General features: G+C 36.2%; 1 protein-coding gene across 1 annotated transcript in view; it reads right to left on the bottom strand.

Moving 5' to 3' along the window:
* The window catches only part of PRDM6 (PR/SET domain 6), a 75,298-nt gene that overhangs the window by 8,569 nt on the left and 43,206 nt on the right, over positions 1-23,523 (bottom strand). Inside the window, exons 4-7 of the mRNA XM_062017984.1 lie at positions 18,429-18,556; positions 14,517-14,641; positions 11,096-11,438; positions 1,602-1,778 (exon numbers count right to left, since the gene is read on the bottom strand). Of these exons, the coding sequence (XP_061873968.1) occupies positions 1,602-1,778; positions 11,096-11,438; positions 14,517-14,641; positions 18,429-18,556 (773 nt within the window). The remainder of the gene's footprint in view (positions 1-1,601; positions 1,779-11,095; positions 11,439-14,516; positions 14,642-18,428; positions 18,557-23,523) is intronic.

Below are 23,523 nucleotides of genomic sequence, written 5' to 3'. Positions count from 1 at the left end.
ACAAATGAAATTGTGCTATAGTTAAGAACATTTTGGAAAAGGGGAAAAGAATTGCTTTAACTAAAGTGGAAAAATAATGACTCTAAATGGGGCAAAACAGTAGATCTATTGGAAACATGACAAAAACAGGATGTTAAGAAAAAAAAAATAAGTGGAGTCAAAAAGGTTACACATAAGTAACACCTCAACATTAAAAGAAATCTATTTTCCATTTTGACCTGGAAACCTCATCCATTAATTACTAAAATCTATTTACACGGCAACTAGATAAAATCAATCTGATTGCTTACATTCTTTTTGGCTCACTTTCTATGGGCTCTGAGCAACAGATGGGCTCTAGAGGAGTTGATATTTAGATGCTCTGACTTTCCATTTTTTACCACCTAAAATGTTATCCTAGCCATGGTTTCTGGTATGCAAACACGGTATTTGGCTCTTGGCTCTGTCCCCTTGCCCCCAGCAGAGACATGTAAGCAGGCCATGCTTCTTTTCTACCATATATGGAGGCAAAGCATCTCTACCGGTATCTCTGCTGAGCTTGTTATGAAGGGTTCTGACAGGTGCCATGGCTGAGCTCTATTACGTTAACCAGATCAAGAGCACACCAGGGCAAAAGTAGAAAAGACAAAGAAAAGTAAATAGAGGACAGACAGTCCTTGGAGAGCTGGGACACACACAACTTCTACACTTATCCTCATTCCTCCTAGGAGCATCAGGTAGCTTCCAAAAGAAGTAACATATTGATGTCAATATGTTATAAATTGATATCAATATATTATTTTTCTTCCACAATGGGATTGTTCTAGGTACAATATCAACAAAATTTGCATTTATCAGTTCAGAAAAGACATGAACATGGAAAACTTGTTTTCTCTTGGAGAACAGCTCTTGTACACAGACTCTTCTACGAGAGATGGTAAAATCCACCTGGACCAGCTGTGCTATGGCTGGAGGTGGGCATAGAGGGAAATTTTCTGAGTCTCGGGTGTGTGTTTGCCTTTAATTTGAGTAAACAGAAACTGCAGAAATAAGCAGAGTCTGTTCATTTAAAAATCCATCATGTCCAGATAACTTCTTCATCTATCTTGGACAGATGAACACTATCAATTCAGTATTATGATCTCACCAAACTTTGACCACAAACCAGAGCTGCATTTTCTATGCAGTGATTCTGAGACTGAAAGATGCATATTTCTCCCCCATATTTAACCATATAAAAAATAGCTTTAACGCAAAGCTCTGTCTACCTCAGCATATAGACACAAAAGAATCATGTGAATGTTCTTACAGCATAGTCTATCCCTCTCTTGAGTGTTTTCCTGAAAATGTTTCTCTGGCCGCAACTTGTCACTTAGTTAAAAAAAAATCAGATACCAATCAGAGGACAGAAAATTGGTCAGGGCTTGCAAGTCATTCAAAACCAAGCCTGGTTTAGTCCTTGCTTTAGCCACACCACTAAGAGTTTTACGTGGTGGTCTGACTTGGACTTTCAAGGGAACCTCTGTAGTGTACTGATACGGAGCAGTGATACTAGTGAACAGCAGCAATGTGTTTCCCTTTCTAATCAGAGCTGGCAACAGCTGCTGGCTTCAAGTACTTACTTGAAGGGCTTTTCCCCAGTATGTGTCCGGATGTGATTGTTGAGTGTTGTGGCACCAGCAAAGGCACGACCACAGTAGCCACACTTGAAAGGCCTGTCACTGGAATGCGTAACTACATGGTTCCTCAGCTCTGAAGGTTGGGAGAAAGACTGGGAGCAGTGACCACACTGGTAGGGCCTGCAATGGGAAAGAGAAATACCATGCTGTCATTGCTTTCTACAGACATGAGCAGGAAACCATATGGGCAGAAACATCTGGTCTTCCCAGTAATTTCCAAAGAACTGCAGATGCACTTCTCTGGGGCTTTCTTGGGATACACATACCCAAAACTTCATAACCCGGTTAGTAAATGTGAAATACTTTTGCAGGAATTGACTCAGAGTCTATGAGCATCATGCCCCACACAACATAATTTAGCAGGCTAGCAAACCTACACTTTGTATCGTATGCCTGTCTTATTTCTCCCAAACTCAACATGGTACTCCTTAGTTGCAAAACACTCCTCACACACTGCAGCCAAGAGACTCGTGAAATCCTCTGTTTGTTGGTGCCAGATACAGTCTTACTTACAAAGGCACGTCTAGTTTATATGCCTATATCCTAGGTGGACTCTGTGACTGTTTGCAATTAAATTCTTAATATCGCTTTACAGGGATCTAGGCATTTTGAGATAACTTTTTTCAATGAGAGACGCTGGAAAAATAACCACCGTGTTACCTTTCTATATTCTATGAAAATATTTGCATTTGATTAATACACCCATCTTCTCCATCCAGACTGAAAGTGATTTTTTTATGATCTTAACATGAAACCCAGAACTTAAGTTTTTGACACCACAAATTGTTAAAAATAAATGAAAGAAAAAACCAATATTGACTGATATATTAAAAACTCAGAATCCTAACAAAGAGCCTGCAAACACAGATAGAAAAGGATACAAGACAGCAAGGCAAGACAGGACTGCTGAAAGGCAAGTACCATTGCTGACTAAAATAAACTCTGAAGAAATAACCTCCATACATTTATGTTTGGTAAAGGCAATTTAATATCAATGTCCTATAGGCTTTTTTTTTTTCCTTTTCACATTTGATTTAAGTTCTTGACAGAGTCCTACATGCTTACCAGACTTTTTTGTTAAGAACATTAGGAATTTTTCTAGCGGGATATTGATGATTTTTACCCTGAACAACATTTTAAAGCACAGCTCCTGATGTCCTCATTTCTAGAGTCAATGGACAACACCAACTTAATTGCTCTCTCTTTAATAAATGCGTATGTTTAAATGGCTAGAAACCAAAACTACAGGGAAGGAGACAATAGTGACCAAGCATGTACAATTCAATTAAGTGCAAAATAAAGTGAACTATCTCATTTGTCAAGTGAACTGCTTAATTGTGGCTACTTGCATCACTGAACACAAATACTATTATTTTACAGTGCTTCAGAGCACTGAACCCTGATTGTAGAATTTTTTAGCTTGATTAATAGCCCAGTATTGGTCAATAACTCAATAGCTTACAATTTTAATTACTTAAATTTGAAAATCTAAGTATTCTCCAATGAGTTTGAAAGAAATATATAAAAGCTGGGGAAAGGTTACTTTACCTAGATGATGTGGCCCTTAAAAAAATACGTTTACATTTGTAGAATAATAGATAAAGAAAAAAATAAATACTGAATATCCGTTTATCTTATCAGAACACAAGCAGTAGCATGCCCAGTCTTCTCCTTTCTTGAAGTGCCTGTTTAATTTGCAAAGAAAAAATTTGTCATGAAAATTCAAGTGCTGGTAAAACAAATATGATTTGTGAAATGTAACTTATTTGTTTGGATAGTTTCAAATCAAACACTTTTAAGCACAAAAAATACGTTAAGATATTCTGTATCCAAGAAACATTGATTTTTTTTTAATAGTGAAAGGGACCATTAACATTTATTAGCCTCTGGTTATCTGTTTTTAACAGCTACCACAATAAATGTTGCAACACTACATAAAACCAATTAATCTCTCTTTTTTTTAACAGTCAATGTGATTAATTTCATACAATGAAATTCACACCATAGTTTGTGTGTAAATTCCAAACCAATTTTAAATGAACATTGTGATGTGAGGTGAAATGCTTTTATTACTTTCGTTGTCTCAAAACTAATTTCTTGTTGACAAAGGATAACAATATATGTACTCTGCATACATTTCACTGTCTGATGCTCAAGAAAAAGAGTCTGAACTATTGTGAAATCCCTTTGACTGTATTTTTTTTCCATTCACTCATATCTTGGCAGAACAACTTTTAAATAAGTTATTCCTCACTTTGCAAGGGATGCACTTCTCCAGTTTATATGCAGGCAGCTCTAATTAATACTAAAATGGGCAGAATAGGCAATTTTTTCAAACTAGATACATGGCACACATTAAACAAAGATCATTTTAAAAGAAAACATACAAATGCCTTGAACTACTATAACATTTTTTTAATGGTGTATCTAATTTTTACCATTGCGGATTCAAATATGTCAAATTTTTACAACCTTGGATACCATTACTTTTTCCAAGAGAAAAAAAAAAAAAGTTATTCAGTAAGTATAAAATCTATCATGCTGTTCTCTAGTAACCATTTTACTGTGCTCAGAAATTTTTCTTGGCAGAAAATAAAATCAATATGTTGTTTTTTTAAAAAAAATGAAAGTGGTGCAGAAGGATTGAACATGAGCAATGTTCGGTTCAGTGAGTACATTGACACAGGTAGGATAGGCCTGTCTTTGATGTAGCAGTTATGTCTTCTGCCATCACTTTGGTCTGCACTGGGACAGTAAATTAATATGGTGACCTCTTTATAGCAGAGGTTTGCAGGCAAAAGAAACAGGGACATAGTGACAAAAACAATGATCTTCATAGACTGCATTTTCAAAGATGTGCTGCTAGACTGAATGCAATCTCAGCCCAGAAAAACTCATTTCCAAGGAATATTTTACCTTCCTGAGCTTCAAGGTATACATGCAAATATAAGCATAGCTTCTGTGCAGCCCAGATGTGTGTAAATGCTCCAGAAAATTAATGTTCAAACAAAATGGATGTCAGTCATTTCATATGTAAAAGCCTTCATAACAATATTCCTTTACAGATGGATTTACAGGCAGATTTGCAATGACAAAGGTAATTAGTTTAATGAAAAAAGTGTATCAGGGCCTTAAAGCACTTGCTAACTATCTGAAGAAGTGTAAAAACTTCTTCTCCAGCTATCATGTACCAGAAACAATTTTTAATGTCTTCATCATTGCTTTTTCTACAGAGGACCTTGTAGGCCCTTCCAGAGGTAAATCAAGCCTGATCAAAATCTTCTTATATAGTATTTTTAAGTTATGTTTAAGTTATGAATAGCTAAACTGATATATAGCAGTGTGTGGTTGAGAATGACAGATGATCTCTAAAGGTCCCTTCCAACCCTACCATTCCATGATTCTATATGCTGACAGCCATCAAAAGCATTTCAATGTTTTTCATTAAACACCTGGCTACCTATTTTTCTAGCTGTTTTCTTGTCTGTCCTTAAAGAAAGGAAATCTACTTACCTAGAAGCAAATTCTCCTGTTAGAAAAATTATATTGTTGTCATTAACCTCATGCCCCATCAATCAGCTATCTAGGTTTGCTGACATGTAGAGTCCACCACTTTTTAGAGACCCTAATTTTACAGTCTCTGACTATATGATAGTCCACTATAGGAACACTGGCCATTTACATTACAAGGAATCACTGTAATGTGATCTTTTCCAGGCTTTGGAGTTGTTTAGATTGTAAGTTTTCCAAGTTTTTCGGGTTACACTTTCAAAATTAATCCTTTTTGCTCCCTAATTTAAGGCAATCTCTTGAATCATTTTACTGTTTAGTGATGTCTTTCCCCATCTTTTTCTCACTCCTGCAGCTGATTTTTTTGCAAGTGAAACTACATCAAGTATAGGACAAGTACAAAATCCACATTATCCTATGAGGCTTATTGAACATCAACAAAGCTCATGCTTTGTGGAAGGGGTGGGAATCCCTTAAAATGTACAAAGTATCTTACGAGATAACAATAGAAAAATCTGCATCTTTGCACCTGAAATAGCTACTAATAGATAACCGCACATTGAAATGGATTATTTTTAGATTTTCATTTAGTAAAAGTGATATATCCTTCAATTATTTATCTGGTACTATTCCTCTGCTAGACCAATGTTCTGTCTAACTCCTGAACCCGAAGTACATCCAGATAATATAAACTTATTTTGTCCATCATAAATAATTCACCATCTGAATTATTAGAATTCTGAAAAATCTTGTATTTTCCACTGGATTTTCAAATTTCCCTTGTGATGAACAGGTTTCTATTGAGGCCTCTTCAGAGCTGAATTTTCTGTTTTCAAGAGGCATGTGAATTCCCAGCATAATCCTTTGAAGTAGAATTGCATATAATGATGAGTTCCTGAATAACTGTAACTCTACCTTTGAAACAGTCAGATCAGGGAGAAAAAATAGCACGTTGCTGTAATTTTTTTGCCCTTAGAAAATGCTAGAAAAGCACCAGCTGAAAGAAGAAAGACAGACATGTGGTTGAAAGTGCTCTTCTCCTTGTTGAGGACTAACAAGAAGTATAAAACCAACTTAATTCATGTCAGGGTCTCAAAGCCTGAGATTCAGGGCTCCACTGAATCCACGGCAGAGTTTTGAGGCACAATAGCAGGGGAAGGCTGCCACACCACAGTCTCTGAAAAAAACAAAAGCAAGGCACATGGAAATGGGGCCAGCATCAGCTTACAGTGTCAGGCCTTCTCACAACACATGGCATTAAGAGCAGAGCTGCCATCAGAGGAATTAGGTCACAGTTATCCTAACAGAAAAGTATTTTGGAGGGATGCAAATTGAACTAAGAGGCTGCCTTGGTGTTCTTAGGCTGCATAGCCTCGAGCATATCCTGAGCATTACAGGCACCACACTGCAGTAGGCGCAGCACAATTGGGCCTGCTGAGGGTTGTGGGATTGTCTCTTACAAGTGTATGTAATGAGCAAAATTGGGAAGTTAGCGCCCTTGAAGCCTTTTTCAGACTTCTGAAGCAGTCAGAGAGAGGTGCTGCTCTGTACACATTTTGTTGTTATTAGTTATGAGTACTGGGAGTTTGCAAATCTTTGTGAAAAGCATATGCAAAAATAAGCATTAAATTCTGCATGATGTTCACTTTAATTGAACAATATTCTGTAGTTACTTTATAAATGGAAACAGACAACTGTTCCTCACAACATTTACTTTTTTAGATGTGCTTTGGGAGATGTTTAAATTAGTTAATGGTCTTGGGGATTCCATCAAGGTCAAACACATAGAACACAGAGATAAACGCAAAATGGGCTGAGCCATGATCTTAGAGAAAATTATCTATTAAATTGTCAGCTTCATACTGCAAGCTCTTGATTTTTTTAAAAAATCTACACAATTTAACATTGAGGTGCTACAGCGAAACGTGGGTGCAATACTATCTTTTGAGTAAACAAGAATTGTGAAGGCCAAACAACATTCACAATCTATCGGCCATGGACACACTTATAGTACAGGTTTTCTCTCACAGCATCGTGGCAATCAATGAGATGTATTGCACAAATGTACACATTGTATATGAAAATGTGACACAGACGACAATTGCAATTGCAGCTATGCCATCCCTCCACACCAATACATCCTGAATCTGATGATTATAGTGAGAAAGAAGGATGTCCTAAAAAGAGACTACATTATTTAAAAAGTGATTGCTGGAAAAATAATTAAAAAAAAAAATTGTTCTAAAAATGATTCACTGTGATCAAAGGCTTTTGGCTACTTCTTTCTGGAGCTCTCCCAAATACGATCATTTGGGAATTTCTGCAGAAGAGGGATGAAAACAACAAACAAAAAAGCAACAACAACAACAACCAAAAAAAAACAGAAGAGAAAATAGATTTCTGGCTCTTGCTTCACGAACTAGTTGTTCAAACAGTTTCCTGTCTGAGTAGATTAAAAAAGTCCCAACAGCTCAGAAATTGTCCAACAGTCCCAGAATTCAAATGCTGATGGGTTTCAATCTTCACTTCCCACGCTCATCCAACCCAATTACCATTAAGTTTTAAGATAAGCCCCGCAAAATATAACAAGCTAAAAAAAATTGGTGGAAAGGGAGAAATAAATTATAAGTAAAGCAAAAAATAATTTAAGGTTACTTTAAATTAAAATCCTAATTAATTTAAAATAAAACCCATGACAGATTATTTTCATAATTCACTATATTTTGAATTAATCTTTTTTAAAAATTATTTTTATTTATTAAATCATCTGCCTATTAAATGAAACCACTTCCTTCTTACTGCTTAACAGAATTAAGTATATTTTGGCCTCTTCTGTTTCACATCCACTGTCATTCAGATGCTTTCTGAATGTAAGTGCCTTTAATTTTTTTTTTTTTTTAAATTTCTCTTGACCCAAGTAGTCTGTGTTTCTCAAATTTCAGTCCATGTATTGGACTCTTTCATAGACTCAAATACATTTTCCCTGCACCTCATACTGTTCGTAATCAGCACTGAAAAACAAATACCAAGCCAGAATAGATAGTCTAAACTAATTTCCTAGAGAAAACAGGCCCTGCTTCTTCAGTCACATCAAAGATACAGTGGCTGGTGTACTCACAAATTGCTGACAATAAATAGGGAGCTGTTTATCAGCCAGAGTTGACCAAAAAAAGCCCACAAAACAGAAGAGTTGCACACAGGACTTCAGGCTGGCAAACAGATCTTCTTTCACAAATCATTCCCTGTTTTCTTGTCTCCCGGACATTTTGTACAATGCTTTAGGGCTTTTTATCTGGAGAAATGCAATGTTAAAAACAAGTCTTTCCAGTAAATGCATTGCTAAACACCTAATCTGGTACCTGCTAAAAAATAAAAAACTGCCTGTGATGTGAGCTCAACCTGTAATGATTTCTAACCAGGGATACAAGCACCCAGATCCTAGTACAGCTGTGAGGTGCAATAACTGTTATTCTAGTAATTCGTTAAAACATTGAATGATTTACACTGATCTTAAACAGATTCATGTGACTGATGTCCCACACAATGCTCTGAAGAAGACCTATTGGGAAATGGTTTTACAGCAGTTACTTTGATGGCACGCCCCACAGGAACAAAAAAAAGGGCGTTACAAAACTGGCCTCCACAAGCAGTCTGCACAATGTATTTAATGAAAGCATAGAGATGTAAGCCATTTTTCAGTACAGAGGGAACACAGATGCTACAGAACAGAGCATTGCACTATCTAGTGTTTATGCAACAGATTGATCCTAAGTGTGTATTGCAACCTCATTTAGATTTTATGCTGTGTAACACAAGAGGAAAAGTCTCTTAAGTACAGGATTCACAAAATTCAACAGATCAAAGAGTAAAACAACTAAATTAGCCAGAATCAATATTGAGAAAAAGGCGTTAGCTATTATGTTTTGGATCTTCCTGGACGCTTGTGGGGTTCAACACTTGGAGTCTTTACTTACCTTCTCTCCGGTTCTCTCCAAATCTGCCAAGTCCTTTCTCTAGTCACCCTTTGCTCTCTTTGCTCCTGGGGGAGCCAACTTGTCTTCTGATCTAGGTAATTTTCCTGCTATGTTGTTGTGTATTCTGGGCTAAAAGTGCTCTGTGCTTTCACATTGAAGCTGTTCTGCATGCAAAAATTAGGTAAGCAGCAGTAACAAAATAAATCATGAATCAGTAACCTACTACTGAGGATGTTCACTTCTAAAGTGGGAAGACTTAAAATCCAGCCCGTGTTTCAGGTAATATTTGACATGAAGTACTTGGGAGAAAATAAATTAAAATTTAGAAATAAAATCTCTCGCCTCTGAGATGACAGACCTAAGTGTAGGATATACTTATCTTCTTTCTTTCTTTCTTTCTTTCTGGCACTTAAGAGTGTAGAACAATCCATTAGAGGAGATTCTTCTTGCTTTTACTATTATCTGCAGCTTGGTCCTTCATAAAGAAAGACATAGGTTCAAATGAAGAAAAGATGAAATCTAAATATCACACATGGCTGGATTAATTTGGAGAACCTCACAAATATGCCTCTTCTAGACTCCCTGATGCAGCATTTTTTGCTTTAGCGTGCTCTAATACTGGAAATACAAGTCCATGAAACTTAAGGGAACCTAAGTTCAGGACCTGTGTTCCACATTTTGTCACTGAAATTGGCAGTTGTGTCCTACAGCTTCCCTAGCATGGCATTTGGTTCTGCCACGGCCATAAAGAAATTCAGAAAAAAATCAAAATTGCTTGTTTGCATTTACAATATTGTCAATGTTTTAAATTCTATTGAGATTTGCATTGAATTTAGTTTGCTCCTAGCATGCTTGACATTTCTTGCTGGAAAACTGGATTTATGCTTCAACATCTCCACACTCACAAAATCACACAAGTACTTGTGTTCACCTAGATAACCATGTACACAAAGAGACAAACACTGGTACAGATTCACTGTTCACTATTTTTTTGTAGTGCTTCAGTTAAATGAAATTCACAATTAAATGCTGCCTTTAGAGCAACCTTACTGCGATTCAGCTGTTCCATTCAAACCTTCTTCATATTTGAAGAAGAGACAAAACATAGGCAGCCTTTTTTATTGAATTAATTTGATTTTTGTCTTTTGTCCTGCCAGCTATCAAAATTGTCAAATAAACCAGCTTTAATTTATAAATAATGGTTCCATTATATTTACTGTGCCACTGGTCAGAGTACCTGAAATTTTAATTCACTTGTTCAGCTAAATTTCATCCTCAGTTCACGGCCATAAAATTCTGTATTGACAAACTTTCAAACCAACTTTGACTCTGAGGTATCTAGTCAACATTTTTCTTCTGTGTGGATATTAGTTTATTGAATAAGTGGCATCTGTTTTCCTCCACATCACTAGTGGAGTAGGTATTTCCTTTTGACAGCTTTGCACGATTTATGGGTTTGCATGCTCTGAAGAAAAATAGTACTAAGCAAAAAATTCCAATTCATTACCTCTTAGTACTTAATTAAGTTCATATACATTGCACACTATAGGTGAACCCTGAAATGACTGTGACAACCGCTGAGCAGCAAGTTAGATTATCTTTGGAAGAGAGAGAGACTTTTAATTATCTTGACCTCATTTTTCCAACTATGATATTCATAAATTTTCCTTCCATTTTGTTGCCTCCATCAGATGTACCCAACCATTCTGAAAACAAGATTATATCCTTTGCTATTTCCTTTTATCTGCACATTTAGGCACCAAATGTTTTTACAAATGGTGAAGTCAAGCAATGGTTTTTATCGGCTTACTTCACACAGCTGTAGATGAATTATGTTGCACAGGCTCCTCCTAGTAATGATTTAGTTTTGAAAATGATAACAGGTTGATAAAAGAAGAAAGCAGTGGATCCGGCTATCAGGAGATACAGAAATAAAGAGCGCCTGGGCTTTACCTGTCAGGGTTCTGCGTACACACATGCATCTGTAAGAGGATCCGCTGGGTGAAAGTCTTAAAACATTGCCCACATTTCCAAAGATGCCAGTCACTGAATTCAGAATTTAGTTGGCTTGTTGAAGTTGGGCTTGCAAGAACTCGTTGATTTTTGACACTGATCTGGTTAAATCCTGACTCGATGGACCCAGACTTATCCAGGAGAGAAAAATTTCTGCTACACGGAGTCTGTGGAAATACTATGGATCGCTGTGGAGTGGCAGGGGATAGTTTGCTACTTTTATTAAATGGCTGTGGGGTGTCTTGTCTGGACATGGCCTCCATTACAGTCGAAGGGACATTCACTGGGAGAAAACAAGAAAAGTAAATAAGATCCTTTTTATGTCTTTTTAAAACTAGTACAATGTTGGGAGATATCAAAAAAATACCAACATCCATTTTCTTGACACTAGAATTAAACAACTTTAACAGCGCACAAAAAATTTGGCTTAAATGAGAAAGTGATCTCAATGGATGATGCTGATTCTGTGACACGGAAATGACAAATCATGCATAAGGGTATCTGAGACTGAAATGACTCAGAGAAGCTTGACTGAGATATCTCTTTCTTGCACAATGGAACTGTCATCTGAAAGAAAATGCAGCTGCACTTGTGATACTCTGGATCTGCATGTTGCAGTCAGTATGCCCAATTGCTGTATCACAGACAAGTGTAGATTTTGAGAGCACAGGGGAAAAAATTCTTGTTTTAGCACTCTTTGAAATACATCAGGGCTCAAATATCTACTGCAGCAATAATTCCCCTATCATCTTAAAGGGCAGCCACTAAGGATATTATACTGTTACATCTCACAAATAGTCAGATAGCCAATACGGTACAAAACCAGTGCCTTCACTGTGACCCTCATGATTAAGGCTAGTAGCAACTAGATCACAACAAGACAATGTAAAATATAGGCAGAAATACCTTCATGCATTAATTTCCTATGCACAAAAAAGGAAAAAAAATGTTCCTTGTCCCATGAAGGTCTTATGATCAGTGATTAACTATAGCTTATGAAGCACTTAGATATTTCAGCAACAAATGAAATCATGCTGTGCTGATGAAGAAGTGATCTAGTACTGAATCTGGGTGTTGCATGATAAGAAAGGCAGAGGTCAGACAGATAGAAGAAAGTTGAACATCTGCCTCACTCCTTGAGTATCATTTAGGTCATGCAGTGAATGAAGCAAAGGTCCTATGGAAAAGGGGGTCAGCTAATCAAAGATCGCACCACAATGCAAGCAGAAGCATGTTAGGCCACCTGTACCCAGTATCTTCTCATGATTTCCAATTTTGTCACACTCAGCCTGGTGTAAAGTAAATATGCTGTAAATATGCTGTATGCATATATGTCTACATATGTTCACACATTTAGCTACTGTCACAGTTCATATGTAGCTATGTATACATATAGCAACATAGCACCTATTAAACAGGTGATAAGAAACTGCAGCTCTGTTTAGGCAAGTCATGATGATAGATTTCTAAGCACAAATAGGAGAATTACATTTCAGTTGTCAGCTGGAATCATCCAACATTACTGAATATATAATTAAAGTGTAATATAAACTAATTTTTGGTAATACTTGAAATAATGCCAGTTACTTCAGAGAGCTATGTTCTTACATCTTCTATCATTTTAATGATTCAATTATTATATTACATGGTATTTTGTTTACTTAAGTTGATGTCCTTCCTAAGGCATTCTTTTCTAGAGTGCCTGAGAATCTGTTTTTTAAGTAGAATTGCAACCATGGGGCTGTCTATCACAAGTTTCCAGAGATATAATACATGTATATTTTTTCAGCACAAAGGGCAATTTGTGTACTTTCATTTTGCCCTAGCATTCTCAAACATACAGTAGGTAACTTGTTGTTTGTTTGTTTAAATTGTATTTCTAAAAGGGGCAATAAGATCAGGATATGAAAGACCTAAGGAATACAGACAGAGTTTCTGCTGGGTGGAAATATCCATGTGCAGAATATAAGCAGAAAGTATACTCTGAGGACTTAAATGGCACTTAAGTCATATACTAGACTGCATCTGGTTCTGTACTCAGAGATTAACTTCATCTGTTCATGTCAGTCTCTCTGAGGATGAAACTCTTGTTTCTTTCTCAGTAAAGTAGCGAGTGAGAATTTTTGGATGTTTTAGCGATAATCCTTTGCTTTTCAAATTTTGTTAGTTTCAGCTCGTGAAAGAAAAAATAATATTTCTATATTGCACACTGCAGAGCATGAGTTTTATCAGCAAACAATACTGACAGTAATTAAGTTTCTTTGAAACTCTTCTCAATCCCAACAGATTTGAAAACTCAAGATGAAAAAGGATGTTTGTTTTTGACAACTTAATCCCTGCTATCTTGCTGTCTTATTGCATCTTGGTTCAGTTTCTAAGTTGCAAAGAGACACAAGTTCATCCTAGTATTGCTGTTTAAATGTCCAAGTACTTAACCAAAAAAATACATCTTACATGTAATTGATTAAGCATGGGTAGCCACAGGGTTACTTTAAACCAAAGTCGATCAACTAGTTGTTTCTAGTAGCATCCACCAGTTGTTTCTTCCACCACATAGCTACAAATAGCTGTTGAAATGGAGGACAGGTCTTCAGTGCAAACTAGTTCTAGTTAAGTTCTACACACAGACAGAGAAACTGAAGGGTGTGCTTGGATCACTCATTCCCGATACAGACAAAAGTATCCAGCACTAGATTGCTCCGGGTCTGTGTTATAAGTTACATGCTTAATTTTGTGATGATTCCTAGAAAACTAAGAATAAAATAATGAGAAGTAGTAGAAGAATGGATGGAAGTGGGGACAGTCAGATTGGAATGGAGGTTCATTGTCATTTCAGGCTACTTACACTCAGTTGGTATTAGGACAAGCTGGCTTTTACCTTTTAATAACACGAATCTCATGTGCATAATCAGTCAAAGGCTTTCTTGTCATACTCAGTGGTAATTGAGGAATCACTAACTGAGGCCTCATGGACCTGCAATGCATTACTGTTTTGGCAAGACAGTGTCTTGTGATAGGTCTGATAACAATGGAGAGAGCCAAGAAAATTGATTTAGAATAGACTAGGAGTTAATTACTTTCGAGGACAAGAGAGTGATTCTATACCCTACGAAGCTGTGTGGGAAATCTGCTAGTTAACAGCACATATCTGAACACTTTCAGACATCACTGTCTGTTTAGGTACCATGATTTTGCACAGCTGAAGGGTATCAGCTTCAGGGTATTGTTTTGTACATCAAGCTTACCTTAAATATATAACCACTTTCATTTAATATGTCTTAAAATACTCTAGAAATATAGATGATTACATATGAAACAGGAATTCTGGCTTACATAAGTAGAAATGCAAGGAAAAACTTACAATTTTCATCTTGTGCAATGCACTGGAGAGGGATTCCAAAGAAAGATGTGTAGCTGTCATTGTACCACACCAGCAGCTCAGTACCTCTGGGGATATCTATACAAGCTCGGTAGAATATATTTGACCTAATTGAGATAAAAAGAAAAAAATGCTTAATTTATGAATACACAGTATTCTTCTCTTATCATACACAGTACTATAGTACAAATTTATTGTTATGGAAGCATTTCTGCAGATAGCTGAATTAGCAACTTACTGATTATTTTTAAACCAAATCTATCATTAGAGAAGGACTCTGTTCTCATAGCACAGGATAATAAAGAGTTTATAGGCACTCTTTAACCACCAAGATTTTTCAAGCATCAGGGTTTTATGAAAAGCCAGATATTTTCTCACAATGCCTCTTTTAAAGTGATTTTAGAAACACGTGATTTTACTCACACAGTGCAGGTATCGAAATGATGCATACAGTTCAGGAAGCCAGCCATTTAAGTAGCATTACATTCGTCATCTAAGCTAAGTTTAACCTATTTTATGGGTAAATATACAACAGTTCTTTCATTTCAATAAGTTCTTCCTTCACAGTAATATATCACTAAAATAGAGATCTCTGATTGTTTCATAAAATCAACCTATATTTAGGAAAAATAATAAATGGGGTTAATTAGAACATGCAGCCATAAAGTCTTCCCCTGTATGGGATGTGAAGGTAACATCAAAGATCCTTCAGTAAGTGTAAATAAGAGATATCTTACCACATTGTTCTGTGGGAAAAGACTGTGGATATTCCTAAACCATTGAACTGGGAGTTGACAGGGAGGAATAAAAAAGGAAAGAAAAGAAAAAAGGAAAGAAGAAATTCCTAGAGTCTCTATCTTGATCTTGTGCTGGTGTACATAACCTCAAAACAATACTTCTACAGTTAACAGATTTACATGGGGGCATAAACTATGTAAAATCAAAATCAGGCATAAGATAAAATAAAAATGTTATCAGTTTGTAGTGGCTCTTCCCTTTTGTGCTTTACACAAAACAGTAAAACACACTCCTGTGAGATGGACAGAAATTCAGTGTATACAAGAAGAACACTCCACTCTCGCTGAAGGATTACATACCAAAATGATACAGTCAAAGCACCAAGAAATTACCATTTTTTATAACAGCTTATGTAAGGCAGAAAAACATTTCTAGACCCCCCCACTCCAAAAAAAAAAGACATTTAGGCCTCAACCAGTTTTCTCAGTGAAGAATTGCTACAAACCTTAGCTAGAAGTTCAAGATAAAAGTGTTTAGGGTTGGTAGGCCTTAAATTTAGACTTTCTATAAAGAATTGGCTGTAGCGATGCAATTTGTTCCTTGTATAACACTGCAGACATAAGGAGAATCTTTTACCACATTTTTCATGGCAGTGAGATATGCACTTGTCAACATATTTTGTCACTGCAAAGTGGCTCTTGGCAACAGGATCATAAAGATCAATAAAAAAGTGCAGATTCTCAGTATTTTACTAGCAGCTGCAAAAATTTCATTTATCTTGTTATTTTCCTCACTTACTGCCACCCTGTCTCAGGAGGGCACTGCTAGCTAAGCAGAATGGTTTTACTATCCTTCTATGAATATCTGACAAAAAGTCTCCCTTTGTGTCTCCCTCTCTCCTTTTTTCCTCCTCCTCCTCCTCCTCCTCCTCCTCCTCCTCCTCCTCCTCCTCCTCCTCCTCTCCTTCACTTTCTTCACAGAGCTGCACATTGCATTAATTCTTTCCACTGTTACATAAAAATGAAAACTGGAGCCACGCTATAAATTACCAGCATCTCCTAACTTGAGAAAAATTGAGTCTACTTTGTACTTCACCCTTGTAACATTTCATCTCTCAGTTTGACTTCCCTTAACATAAACACAGCAGCTCAGCAAATGAATGTGTTAAAACCAAATGACACACTTTGCCGTTGAAAGAGCAGAACTGTTTTTGAGCAATGGGTGGTCTGTGAGGCTTGGAGTAGGCAGTGAAAAAAAAGTGTAAGCATACACCGTCCCTTACAAGCGTGCAGAGCTTCCAAAACTCGCAGAAATCTCTGCATGCTGAAGTACATCAAAGAGATTTTTCCCTTTTTGGATAATATTTCCTTTGCTGACATGTATTTAGTATTGTGGTTGGATGACTCATAAAGATAGCTTCATGGCGTCCCAACACAGTTGAAGCAGAACACATGCCAACAAACATTATTGTCAGCCTCAAAATAAAAACAAAACGTTCAGCTAAGGGTCAATCAATCAAGAGCACTTTGAAGAAAATTCCATTTAGATATTACAAATCATAACAGAATGAATTTAAAACAGCTGACTTTCTGTGAGGAGGACGTCCATGTACAATAAAAATTAGGCCGGTTTTTCAGTGTCCAACTTTTCTATTTTCTTACACTTGGATGCAGTCACTGGTGATGGATGCCAGTTTTTTAAATCGTGTTTTTGTAGTTCATTTTATAAAGATCTGAAGTAATCGAAAACAGATCAACAGAGGGAACTCTAAGTAAAAACTCCATCATGAAAGGAGAGTTGTAAAATCCACTTAATATTGACAGATGTGTAATGACTTTCTCATGCTCACTTTTCATTTAGGTTTGTCAAATGTATATATGTATGCTTTTATTTATTTATTTATTTATGTGCACACAGATATCACCACAGTGAGAGACAGTTCACAAGATACCTACAAAAAATCTTTAATCACAGTAATCTTTATTTATTATTTACTGTGTTTATTTAAAATCCAGTGGGATTTTAGCCATAGATATCAGATATTTAAGGGTACAATAAAAGATTTTCAATGTATAAATAAGATTATTATTTTTTTAACTGTGGCATGATTTAGTCAACTGGCCAGAGAATAAAAAAGCTGAAAATGCAGTTGAACAATTTTAGCATTGTTAAATTGGAACCCTATGGGACATTCAACTTTTATATTTGTTTCATTTTAGCTTGCTTTTTTGTGTTTTGTTTTTAATATTAAAGTCACCTTAAATAAGTTTAAGATTATTCCTAAAGAAAAGGACTTCTACTCTCCAAAGCAACTAGCAAAAATCAGGACTGCTCGCTGCAACTGGCAAGCCCGGGTTATTCTTCGATGTGCTTCCTACCATGTTTAATAAGGCCAAGTAGTTGCTTCTGATTCTGAGGCAAAAGGTTTGTTTATAAATAAGATAATGTATTTATGTAAAGTGTTGTCTAGGTTTCCTGGATCTGTTTGTAACTGCTAAGTAAGATGGACCATAATTTCTTTACATTTTTCTTCACACTTTAACCTTCTCTAGCCAGTGACATAAGAAGGACAAGCAGTAGGAATCTTAGCTAGCAGGTGCACTCAAGATGTAAGCTTTAGGTGTAAATAGGTGTTTTCTCATATCTGACTCTCAGAAAGCTTCTGGGTTCAGAACTCCTCTCCTGCCATTTTTCCCCTTCCTCTGGCACTTGCTTCTTTATTAGTGTGTTTATTTAAAATCCATTGGGATTTTAGCTATAGAAATCTGATATTTAAGGTATAATGAAAGATTTTCAGTGTATAAATAGGATTTTTATGGTTTTTTAACCACGGGTTGCTTCTGTTGGCTTGCTTCTGCTCAGGCCATTTGAAAAAGTGCAGAGGGCTTTGTGAAGTGTGATAGTCAAGGGACAGAGAGCTGTACTAGTTCACAGAAGCTTCAAGTGTAGGACGCTTGCTAAAATGGCCTCAACTCACAGCAACCAAAGTTAAAGCCATCCTCACTACACTGCAGCTCTTGTATTGCCCTGCTCGGTGACCACATTCACAAAAGCTCTAACATTTTCTTTGCAATCAGCAGCTAGTGAAAGCTACAGTCTGACTTCACTAAAGACACTTTCATCTTGTTGCATTGAGTAAATCAAAACATACTTTACCTGTACTGAACCACTGTCAAGTTCTGCTCCCCACAGTGCCTTGCACATCGGATATACCTCATCCAGCTTGACTTACTAGGTTCTCCACCATCAATAAAGTGCTGCAATGTGCCATCCTGGTCATATATCTGGGGGAAATGTCACAAGGTCAAGTAGTTAGAATAAATCATCAGCAATCATTTTCACTGCTTTGCTGGTGTCTCTCGGTGACGTTTCCAGGAATTTATTGCTATGAGATTTGTCATTGTGTACTGATGCTCTTAGAAATCTACATGAAACAGCAGCAAAGTATTTTTAGGGATGTAAGTTTATCAAGTTTCTTTTATCAAGCCAATCTTTTTCTGTTAAACATATTTGTGGTGTCTCAAAGATGTGACCATATTTCCCAAAGAGTATTTAACCTACTTTGACAGGCTGGCCTTAAATAATGAACTATCAGATAAACAAAAAAATCTGGATGTAAAGTCTGCATTGAAATGGCTGGAACAGCTGAGCAAGAGGCAGTAGAAATCCCTAAACAAGTATCCCTTCTTTCGCATCTCAGTTGCAACAAGAGCATGTACTTCAGCAACCTCACATGATACATTAGGGAGCTGTAGGATTCATAATGCTAAAACAAAGGACACTAGAAGGAAAAAGAAATTGAAGATGCCTTTAAAACCTTTCTTGTGACCAGTAATTTTTTAAAGTAGTTAATGAGAAATCAGTCCTGAGAGAATCATGGTTTTCCTAAACATTACGTCACTTATAAGGATATGAGTGCCTGTCACAATGATTTAAAAAAATAAAAAAATAAAAAAATAAGCAGTATTGTGTATCTATTTGGCACTGAATGCTCCTTCTGAAGTTGAAGAATGAAATTGCAATGTAGGCTCTAAAGTTAAAAGATACATGTTCCATGCACACCTGCCCTTCTGACTGCTTAAAAATATTATCTAGGAAGTGGTAATCCTAGTAAAAGCACACCATCTTGTGAGATTTTTACCTGTTATGCTATTACTTCAGAAAAGCATCTGAAAAATTAGGTGCTTATCTGAAGCAATTCTCCAGATTTTTTGGCTCTCCACAGATGCCATCTGTTTTAATAACCCAAAAATGTTGGCTGTTATGAAATTGTATGTTTAAATTTATGACTTCTTGAAAGTAATAATTCTGTGACTTGAAGAATATTTATTATTTTGAATTTAATATTTCTAGAGTAAGCAAATTAACCATCTTGCTTTTCTATTTCAATTTCAAGAGAATAATCTCAGAGATTATGTGACTATATTCAATATTGTGCTTCCTACAATGCACACAAAAACACAGGAATCAGGATTTAGGTCTTTACTCCACCACATGATAGTCTTGAGTCAGCCTTGCTTTCGCTTTTGGCTAAGAGGGACCGGGAGTAATCAGGAGCAATGTATCCATTGCTAGACCATGAGACAAGGAAATCAAGTGTCTACGGAGATCCTTATAATCTTTTTCCAGAGTGCCTGTGACAAGGGCCAGGTGGCATCTTTCCAGATGTTCCTGGGTTCAAGAAGCAAGACACTACATCAACATGCTCTGAGTGGTGGAATAAAGACAGAAATCAGGAAGAATCCCCAGAAGCAATCGCATACTCCAATACCAGGGATTTTGTGTATTTTTTATATATGATAGCTTGTTGATTGTCATCAGGGACCGATTCTTATGTAAACATGTTAGTAACTGTTGAATAGATAAGCAAAATATTATAAACAACAAAAATCTGTGATGGAAATGGAAACCTTTTACAAGAAACCAGTCTACAAAAAGGAAGAGAAAACTAATGATTAGCAGTGCTTGGAATAGAAAACTAATGATTAGCAGTGCTTGGCTGAGACAACTTTGGCAATACCCATGCAAACAGTCTCAAAAAACTGTTAACTATCTATGCATTTACATGGTGCTTACTAACATATCAATATATGGCTTAACATCAGGCAAAAACAATTACTCTAAATAAAAAGCTGATAGTTTCCTAATCCCCAGATGATATGAAACAGGAAAGAAAAAGAAGATTGCCATAATCAGTACTGACAGCCATATCTGGACACACAGAAGGCTGTTCAGAACTCTGTATATGAACAATCATGAACTGACATGAGAAATTAAAACCTGCCATAAAAATGCAAGACTAGAGCTTTCTCCAGCCTTGGCCTGGCATAGGAAAGATTTTTCAAAGATTTTATTCCTGCAAGTAGTGATGCATCAGTGACATTAAAATCTCCTTTCCTACAAGGATATTACTGACATTGCAAAGAAAGTCAGAATCCATCTCATTGCATTGTTAGCCCTTTTTACACAGGAACAAAAACCCAGCTACAAGGAAGCAGAAATACTAACCTTAAAATGGAAATAGCAGCACTGCATTGTACCTATTTATATGTCAAAACGCATAACATACGTTAAGATCTGAAAAAAATAACTAATATGTTTATTATTATTCATATTACCATCGTGCACCAGTTTTTATTCATTTTACAATTGCCTGACTCTGGCAACAACTATGTAATTGTCTGAAGAAACCATGATGAAGGAGCAGGCCATGACCTGCCACGACAGAGGAAAAGCAAACTCATAGTGCAAGTTGTGAATCCAGACATTACAGCAAACTATATATATATATATACATGCTTGCCTGCAGCTGTTACACACGCGTATCTACTTAAACACTCATAGTATCTATTAGAAAAAATACTGCTGAATCTTATGTTAAACTGATGTTACTGAAAACCTTTCATGGCCTCACGTCTATGCTAGCACACTTTTAACACAATCCAAGAGCCTCCTGGCAAAGTAAAATACCATTTCTTCAACTCACTATAGAGAATGCATGTATTTTTTTTCTCAATCTCACAACAGCCATTGATCTAAGTGATGGAAACAAAATTAATTATTTCATTTTTCTACTTTGATTACACTCAGAAGTGTTACCTAAACTGCTCACTGGATCTTTTCCCTCTTCTGACCCAAAGTACTTGCTAACTGTTGTTTTTGCTGGGCTTTAAGGGGTTTTTGGCTTTTGATTTAAAAGTTTCAAAGCTGTAAGATTTCTTTTTTACAGTCTGTTCCAGTTTTGAGGAATGCATCAGACTACTAACAGAAACTGGAGTCTGATAAAAGAGGACTGCATGCATCTCTTGATTTGACATTCCTTGTGTGCCTCCTTATCAGTTCTCATATAATTGGTTAACTTCTTAATAGGATCTTGAGTATTTATAAGTAGTTTACTAGTAATTTACATATCAAGGGAGCCAGAACATGAAGTATAAGCATATTATTATTCTATAATTCTTTGACTTCAGAATACAGAAACAGATCAGTTTTCCAAGAAAGTAAATTTAAAGTGTAAGCAGCACAGTTCAAGTCTTCTGTTTTCCATTTTTTTTATATTTCTTTCCTTGGAAATACCCGTTTACTCAGTAATCAAGACATAAATAGAAAAGGCACAAGATATGTGATGAAATTTCTTATAGGATGTGACTGATATTCCTTGTGACCTCCACATGCATTCCAACTGGGAAACATGGGAATAAGCACATAGGATGCCCAGGTATTGATACTGATCAGATTCATTTTGCAATGGTGTGCACATACAAATGAAATATAAAGGACTGGGCTTACTACTTGTTGGATTGGTTATTGATAATTATTTGGAGTCTGTAGACACTGAAATTTATAATGCTAATGACAAGAGCAACACATAATGGCTATAATATCATTTCTAAAGCACACAGTGTCTTATATAAGTGATGCTCTAAAATGTAAGAATTATCGTTACTAAGTAAAATAAACAGCAGTTGCTGGAACATCTGTCACTCTGGCAACATACCAAGTCTAGGTAGGACCACATAGACTTCAGTAGTATTAACAGACATGTCAGAGCTCTAAATAGTCTTCTGAGAACTCTCAATTACCTCTGTACTGACATAAACAGTATTGCTCTCTTGAATAGATGAGGGCAAATGTAATTCCAATGCTAAAGACTGTTGTTTCAGTTTGTGGTATAGATGCCACAGGATTTTAGAGTAAAGGAGCCTAAATGTATAAGCGAACAACATAACTGCAGAGAAAGCCAAGTTACAAAGTGATTAAAAGCAATTTCACAGAACAGACGGGAAGAGAAAAAAAAAATGGCTAGTTTGCTGGAGTTCTACTCTCTTTGCTGCTTTCCTCAGTTCTCTTCCCATGGCCTGCTAAACAATCATATCTTTAGAAATGCTGCCTGCATTTTATTTTACCATTTAGTAAAATAAAAACATATTAGCATACTATTTAACTGACCTCTCATTTTCCTTGCAGTCAAAGGGAGAAAAAACTGATCCTGAAAGTGGAATTTTTCTTTGTATGGACATTTGCGTTGTAAAAGTAGCTATTAGAATCACTTCTTATACTTCAAGATATCAAAAGAGATGTGAAGAAAAAACAAATCGTGCAATAATTAATTCTTACCATTAGTAGAAAATCTTGCATTTTGCTGTTCACTGCTATTTTCATTGACATCACATGCATATAAGGTCATAGGATTTTCAAATCACCCAGCATTAGCTTTCTACCACAAGAAGTTCTACTCTTTACTTCAGTGGGAAGAGTCAAGATAGCAAGGCATATTTTGAAGAGTATATACATTTCATAAATCATCAACTGTGCATTTAAAAACCATAGATGTTCTCTAAACTACTGAAAATGTGGAGAAAAACTCTGTAACTATCTGATGTCAGATAAGACAGCATTGATACAAGATATATTCTTTCTATAACAGTGTATGAACATTCAAGCCAGAGCAATACTTGGGCATTAGAACTGAATAATATCTACATTAGGCAAATTTCACTACAATGAGACTTTGCTTTTGGCATAATCACACTATATCATCTACGAGTCATTGTGTCCTATACAGAAGTTGAAAATAATCTTAAAAAGAGCAATGTCTATAAGCCCAGGAACCTAGGTGACAATCTGTAAAAGGTACGCAGTTATGGCAGATTATAGCCTGAGACTGCACCTATAAAGCCTTATTCTTGACACTAGAGAGAGCAGTCCTGCTTCTGGCTCTTTATTAGAACCAGTGAGACCTCTTGTTTAA

Source organism: Colius striatus, chromosome Z (genome assembly GCF_028858725.1).
Source record: "Colius striatus isolate bColStr4 chromosome Z, bColStr4.1.hap1, whole genome shotgun sequence".
In the NCBI taxonomy this organism is placed as follows: domain Eukaryota; kingdom Metazoa; phylum Chordata; class Aves; order Coliiformes; family Coliidae; genus Colius; species Colius striatus.
The sequence above is the reverse complement of the archived record's forward strand: the minus strand, read 5'-3'. Positions and strand labels throughout refer to the sequence as shown.